Source organism: Nicotiana sylvestris, chromosome 11, assembly GCF_000393655.2.
Source record: "Nicotiana sylvestris chromosome 11, ASM39365v2, whole genome shotgun sequence".
NCBI lineage: Eukaryota > Viridiplantae > Streptophyta > Magnoliopsida > Solanales > Solanaceae > Nicotiana > Nicotiana sylvestris.
Genome location: NC_091067.1, coordinates 5,155,353 through 5,163,165, shown reverse-complemented (window position 1 = coordinate 5,163,165; position 7,813 = coordinate 5,155,353). Strand labels below are relative to the sequence as shown.

Sequence of the window (7,813 nt, the reverse complement as noted above, 5' to 3'; positions counted from 1 at the left end):
ATATCCTCTCTTAACCCTTGGTTGTCACCTTCTCCGCTCCATGAACACACATAAGACTGATTAATGCAAGGTGTACACAGTCCTCCATTTGTTGTGTCAATGATATGCACTTGCTTTGTACCCATATCATCAATCTTCTTCGTCAGTATACTCATCTAAGTTATGAGTGTGGCTATGTTCTCTGCATGTGAATTGTTTGGGTCAAGAGGAACTGAATGCACTATTGGTGTCAGGGTTGTACCTCTCGTCATCCACCCCGAATTCTGGGACATCTTGTCAAGAAGGATTTTATACTATGTGAATGTCTTGCTCAGAAATGCACCCCTAGCTGAAGCATCTACATTGGCTTTTAAATTGTCTACTAACCCCATGTAGAATCTCTGGCCGAGCATCTAGTCTAGAATACCATGGTGGGGACACTTCACTAGCATCCCTTTGAATCTTTTCCAAGTTTCCTGCAAGGTCTCAGTGAGCTATTGCTTGTACTACAATATCTCATCAATCGGTCTTGCAGTCTTATTGGGCCGGTAAAACTTGTTCAGGAACTGCTTGACTAATTCCTCCCAAATGGCAATGGAATTTATTGGGAGCGAATTCAGCCAAGTCTGTGCTTCTCCAGTCACAGAGAACGGGAACAGTAACAACTTGATGGCTTCTGGGGCCACATTTGGCTGCCTTTGGGTCATACAAATTGACAGAAAATTTTTCAGGTGTTGTTGAGGGTCTTCAATGTGTGACCCGGAGAACAATCCCGTATTCTGCAGAAGATGCAGCATTTTGTTGGTGATCTGGAATATCTCCACTTGTATTGGTGGCACAGCAATGGTGGTGGCCATGTTATCAGTTGTTGGTTGTGCCCAATCATAAAATCAGCTTCTGGCACAAGAGGTGCCACCACTCTGACGTTTGGGTCATCTTGATCATTCCTAATGTTTACGTTGACGTTATCTACGTCACCCATTTCAATTTCAAGTTGGTGTATTTGTTGTCATTGTTTATTCTTCTTGCTGGCACGGTTTAATGCCCTGAATGTTTTCTCGGGGTCTGAGAGTCCTTCAACCAGTTCACCAGTCCTCGAAGAATCTCTAGGCATACACCTAAATCACATAAAAGTTCAAATGTGAGAATTTTAATGAAAATTTATTTAACACCGTAGAAAATTGATCTAAACTAATAATTCTAGCACTACTTCTAAGTTGTAATAAATAACATCGTTAGTTCCCCGGCAACGGCGCCAAAATTTGATCACGCCCAACTATGCCTTATAAAAGACGAAGCGGTCATTACAAATATAATCCAGTTTTCAAGTACGGAGTCGAATCCTCAGGGAACTAACCTATCTATTACAACTCTTAGTGATGCTATTACAAGCTCAAACAATTTCCGGATGCAAGATTTTTGTAAATTTTGGGTTTTATTTAACTAAAGTAAAATGATATTAAAACTAACAATATTCTAAATCAAAGATCGTATAGCACTTAAAACATCAATAAAGTATGGTTTACTTCGAGCATAAATAGCATATACATCGTATAATATATGCTACTATCAGCTGCGTACAACAGACCTTTATGGTCCGGTCCTTCCCCGAACAATGCGCATAGCGGGAGCTTAGTTCACGTGGCTGCCCTAAATAATGAGCTAACCTTCTAAGACGACGTTTAAGCTAGACCAAGAGTTGCATTCCCAAAGATGTGACACAGAGCCCAAGCTTTCAGTTAGTCTTCTTTTTTGGAACTCTTCTTCCTTTGTTTATGCTTGCTTATTTAGGAGTAAATTTTGAGCTGGCTTTCTTTTTGGTCTAGGTTGCTCGGAAGTTGAAAGACGAGGAAGGATTTTATTGTCCTCACAATCTTGATTTTCGAGGACGTGCATACCCTATGCATCCTCATTTGAATCACTTGAGCTCTGATCTCTGTCGAGGAATCCTTGAATTTGCGGAAGGACGGCCACTAGGAAAGTCAGGATTGCGTTGGCTGAAAATACATTTAGCAAGTCTTTATGCAGGGGGAATAGAGAAGCTCTGCTACGATGCACGCCTTGCATTTGTAGAAAACCACATTGATGACATATTAGATTCAGCAAACAATCCTCTAAATGGAAATCGATGGTGGTTAAATGCTGAGGATCCTTTTCAGTGCTTAGCAGCTTGCATTAACCTATCAGAAGCTTTAAAAAGCTCGTCATCGCATACTGTCATCTCCCATCTGCCTATTCATCAGTTAGAATTCTTACATCCTTACATTTTGTCTTCTGTTCAAATCCATTTTATCTGATTGGTTTGATGGTTAAAGGATGTAAAAAAAAAGTTAATCTGTAGATAAAATAAGATAAGTAAATTAATGTTGAAAATGTGAGATACTATACCTTGCACTCATAATTCCTAACTCATTTCCTATGTCACTGGCCGCTTTCCGCTATGTAGTTTTAGTTGGGAGGAGAAATTGGATGTCAATGCCATTGAACCCCTCCAATTTTCTAGATGCATCTTGTTCATAACGTGCTTCATCAAATTTCAGTGTCGTATTCTGTGGCATGCCCACTCAATCAGTTATTTTCAAGTTCATGCTCTACCTCTGCATTCCACTGATTTAAGGATTCAATAATTGTTGATTTATTTTTCCCATCGTCTTTGTGCTGAAAGTATTTGTATTTGACGTTCTTCTTTTGTTTCTGGTGTGACTTGTTGTTTGTTTTAAACTGATTTAACTTGTCTATTCTGTTCATGTTAACAACTTTCTCTTCATTCTATATATAGGATGGTTCATGCAATGGCCTTCAACACTATGCAGCTCTGGGAAGAGATAGTGTATGTTTGCGTGAACTTTAGCTTGTTCAATGATGCAAGTCACTCATGCAACGTCTTTATTCGTGCTAATACTTTACTCCGTACATGTGCAGATCAGAACTTCTCTTCAAGTTTTGGCTTTGCAACGTGAGGGTGATGCAGTAAGTAATACTTCTTATGAATGTGTTTACTTTCTTTGTTAAGATTTCATATTTGAGTGTGATGCCTATTTTATTGCTACGTTTAACCCTAGGTTGAGGTCAGGAAACAGAGAACTGCTTTTCCTCCAAATTTCGTGCACTCACTGGATGGTTCGCATATGATGATGACTGCTGTTGCTTGTAGGGATGCTGGACTACAATTTGCAGGTTTATTGCCCTTTCTTTCTAATAATAACTAATATATAGTTGAGCTTTTGACCGCTTATATGCACATTATGCATTCCTACATACAACATACAGAAGTTGAAATTGTGCTTCCAAAACTGAATTGTGAAACAGTTTAGTGAAACGGTTTCCTAAATTTGAGTCCTTCAAGTGAAGAAAGATTTCGTTTTCAGTAAACTTCAGTGGGGTGGGACTTTTGTTTCAGAATATCTTGATGTTGAGTTTGCTTTGTCGAGACAAATGTGTAAGCTCTAGCGCTGGTTGCTTTTTTCTGGCTTCATTAGAGCTATCGCTCAAGTTTCTGAATTTGATTGGTCGGTTTGTCATATATAAACTCACAAACTATTAGGACTTTTAAAACTTGGGTTAGAGTTCATTTACTTGCTATTCCTTCAAGCATTCTTCTTGTTTGATACAATATTTTTAAATTGAGAATATTTATCAAATTCCCAATCTGTTGTAGGGGTACATGATTCCTTCTGGACTCATGCATGTGATGTCGACCAGATGAACAGGATACTCCGCGAAAAGTTTGTGGAGCTGTACAGTATGCCTATTCTTGAAGATGTAAGTATTTTGAATTGAAGTTTCCTTTCTAGCTGAACCGTCTTTCAAGAGCTCCCCGATATTACTTACGCTTCTATTTCTCAAACTGCTCTTCTGTTATAAATGATGTCTTGTTTGCAGTTGCTCGAAAGCTTCCAGAAGTCATATCCAGCATTAACATTTCCTCCTCTACCAAAAAGAGGTGATTTCAATTTAAGGGAAGTTCTCGAGTCGCCCTACTTCTTTAACTGAGGAACTGATGACGCTGAAACCCTTTGGACGAAATGATATGTTTTTTATCTGAACAAACATGAAGCTTTTATGCGAGGATGATTGCTCGGACTTGTATTCCGATGAAACATGAGAGCTTTATTTCGTTCTTGCACTGTCGCTTCCCAAGTAGTCCATGTTCGTTACAGTTTACTACGTAAGTTCTATAGGACAAAACGTCAGAAGCCTAGGAAATTTGCAGTAACATTGTTGCCTACAGCATCGGACTACACAAGTTCAAACTTCAAACGATATGAAAATCCTGAATGCGTTACATGCAATACTCGGAATGTAGAAGGACAAGTACTGAAAGATGTGGCATACATCTCTGCTTTATAGCTGAAAAATCGCAGCTATGTACATTGGTTCAGTTTCTTTTAGATGTTAGTACAGATATCTTGGTGAATATGATTGCTGACGATTCATATAGCCGACCCCAACTTTGTTGAAACTGAGATGTAGTTATTGTATATATATCTTGGAGGGGATTGTAACTTTTTTGTAGTTTAGGGTGAACCTATTTAATGGTGCTCTTGATATGTATAGGCATAGAAATTAGGGAAATGTTGTTGTATCTATTACAGGAAAAAGATACTTTTGTGCTTTTCGAATTGAATTGCAGGACTAATTAAGATTGATATATGTATTACTAACATGTTTCTTTTACTGATTTTCTGGAACTTAAAAGGACTTAAACTGCTATGTGATTTTCTGATATTTTTTGTTTCTTGGAGGTTACGGGTTCAAGCCGTGGAAATAGCCTCTTGCAAAAATGCAGGGTAAGGCTGTATACAATAAACCCTTGTGGTCCGGCCCTTCTCTGGAACCTGCGCATAGCGGGAGCTTAGTGCACCGGGCTGCCCTTTTTTGACGGTTGAGAACCCTTAATATTATTTGGAGGAAATCGTTCAACATAATTTACAATTTGAATAGAAAAAAAAATGACTTTGCAAAGATATCTGGTCTTTTATTTTATGAGAAAATGATCTTACAAAGATTTGTTGTGTTTTTTTTTAATGTGTAAAAATAAATATCTCACTTGTAAATATGATTTTCTGTACAACCTATATACTGTTTTTATTAATATACATAAATGTTACCATTTCAAAAATAAATGAAATAAAGATCTCTTGGGACCATTTCCTTAATTTCGACCACCTTGAATATTTGCTATTATCATGTTCACTCTATCATACAGTAAACTAATAAAGATGTAAGAAACTCCTCTTTAAAAGATAAATAAAGATGTAAGTTTTAAAAATAACTTCTAACAATTCAACTCCACTCCCACTAAAATAAATTTTGCCAACCAGAAAAATTCACAAAAAAAGAAAAAGAAAAAAAGAAAAAAAAAAAAAAAAAAAAAAAAAAAAATTGCCAACCCAGAGGATAAAAAAGAAGGAAGAAAAGAAACGAAGATGCTTTATGGAATCAAATAAGGAATCTAGAATATGAATGCAAGAGGAAACTTTTATTTCCATATATTAGTAATTTGCATCATTTATAGGCATTACAACTATTTAGAGAGTATATAACAAAAATCATGTTATTAAAGTGGGGAAAAGAGAACAAAAGTAGTACTAATAATTTAGAGGGTAAAATGGACATTTAAGAAGGTCAATTGAGATATAAGGGAGAAAGTGCCTATTGTTCAAATTTGTAGGGGGAATTTGACTTTTAAAATAAAGTTAGGGGGTGTAAAATATTTCATTAATCAAATTCATAACAAAATGCCATTTGTATAGATATCTCGAGGCAGAGGCGGATCCAGGATTTGAGTGCGAAGATGATACCACTAACCTTAAATATGCCAATAATTAATGATAAAATTTTGTGTGCAGTTCTTTAAGAAATTAATGAGTATGACAAGTCATCCGCAATATATAAACAACCATAAATGTTTAAAGAAAGAAAAAGCACTAAGCAAAGAGTGAAAGATTACTTTGCAAAATAGGTGATAAGAAGCAATGTTGATAGAAGCGGTGTCGTCCGATACTGCTTCGTTAATTTTTCTCTCTATATATATAAGTAAGTAATATGCAAAAATAAACATTATTATCAGTATTTTGTTGTAAAACATTTTGACAAAACTGGTTTACTAGGTCTGTAATGAAGCCTTCAAGGTGTTTAAACTAGCAGCTCAACCACTTGTCGTCCAGCTTTTGTTTTTCAGGGGACCCAAGTAAACTATTTAAGGGGTCCTATCTGGATATACAGTACACATAAAATTTATATATACATGGTTTTTGTCAAGCATAACGGGTTCCGGTGACCCTGCATCCTCCACTGTAGGTCTGTCTCTGTCTCAGGGAATATGATAAGTGAGGATTTATATAGCCGACCCTAACTTATTTGAAACTGAGGTGTAGTTATTGTACATATATCTTGGATGGAATTGTAACTTTTTTGTAGTTTAGGGTGGAAATGATACTCTTGATATGTATAGGCATAGAAAACTAGGGAACTGTTGTATCTAATACAAGAAAAAAGATAATTTTGTGTTTTTCAAATTGATCATTGTATTTACGAGTTATATATATTTATATATATTTACGAAAATGTTTCCTCGGCAGAATTTCTGGAACTCAATGAGAAAAACCTGATATATATATATATATATATATATATATATATATATATATATATATATATATATATATATACGAAAATGTTTCCTCGGCAGAATTTCTGGAACTCAATGAGAAAAACCTGATATATATATATATATATATATATATATATATATATATATATATATATATATATATATATATATATATTTACGAAAATGTTTCCTCGGCAGAATTTCTGGAACTCAATGAGAAAAACCTGATGTATGCAATTTTGTGATATTCTTTTTCTATTGTGTGACAATTCGAGAACCCAATAATTTGCTATTAAAGACATTGTTTAGTATTAAAACGAAATAAGATTTGTCGTGTTCAAGACTGAGGCAAAAATGATGGATTTATAATCATAAAAAAGTACATAATCTTGATCACATCAAAGGATATTAAATATGTTACTTAAAAGATGTAATTAACTTTCGTCCTTCGTATAAAGATAAACCTCGTCAAAGATATATATATATATATATATATATATATATATATATATATATATATATATATATATATAAATTAGTAGAGACAAGGGACATGCATTCGATTTATCGATTCGATTTTGACCCTTATCGATAATTACTTATCGATTATCGATTTGTACATATGCTTATCGTTATCATTTCAATAAGGTTTCGATTTTTTCGATTTCGATTTGTCGATTTTGGGGGCTTATCGATTACACCAATAAGAAAATTTGCGGGATTCCACGAAAAGTATATTGCTATAAACGCGCCTAACTAATATGGACAAAAAGAAGCTAAAATAAGACGAACACCGTTTATAACATAAAAATTGTGTCAACAAGCACATGCAACAAAACTAAAGTAAGGGATCAAATGTATGCCACCAACACTCCAATGGTATTAAAAAAAACAAAAAAAAAATACATCATCACGGTTAATTCTGTTTTCCATTAATCTGAACTTCATTCCCTTGATCTTTAAATATGATCATTCCTTAAATGTGGTAGAGGAAATAATAGGGTTAGGGACTTAGGGTAAAGGAAAGGGTATTATAGAATAAGGGTAATTTTTTTTTTTTTTGTCTTTTTAGTATATCTTATCGGTGACGCATTCTATATAGATTAGGGAAAATTATATTGTATAGCCGCTTTCAAAATAATAGCGGAATATATATACATCTTGTATGTTATATTAAAAAATTATAGTATAAATTTTATACACCTTTTCTGCTATCAA

General features: G+C 34.7%; 1 protein-coding gene across 1 annotated transcript; it reads left to right on the top strand.

Annotated features, from left to right (window-relative positions):
* The first annotated feature begins 567 nt into the window (after positions 1–567).
* On the top strand, positions 568–3,972 carry LOC104239630 (DNA-directed RNA polymerase 3B, chloroplastic-like). Its single transcript, XM_009794308.2, has 7 exons — positions 568–681; positions 1,806–2,255; positions 2,759–2,809; positions 2,902–2,949; positions 3,042–3,156; positions 3,638–3,741; positions 3,862–3,972. Exons 1-7 carry the CDS (start codon positions 568–570, stop codon positions 3,970–3,972), a joined length of 993 nt encoding a protein of 330 aa, XP_009792610.2.
* Positions 3,973–7,813: the final 3,841 nt, after the last annotated feature.

Excerpts from the sequence above, each read along its gene's own strand:
- LOC104239630 (XM_009794308.2), top strand. The coding sequence starts at position 568 with ATGGCAATGGAATTTATTGGGAGCGAATTCAGCCAAGTCTGTGCTTCT. Across the intron at positions 2,256-2,758 it reads ATCCTTACATTTTGTCTTCT|GATGGTTCATGCAATGGCCT; the intron begins GTTCAAATCCAT and ends TTCTATATATAG. Across the intron at positions 2,950-3,041 it reads TGCAACGTGAGGGTGATGCA|GTTGAGGTCAGGAAACAGAG; the intron begins GTAAGTAATACT and ends GTTTAACCCTAG.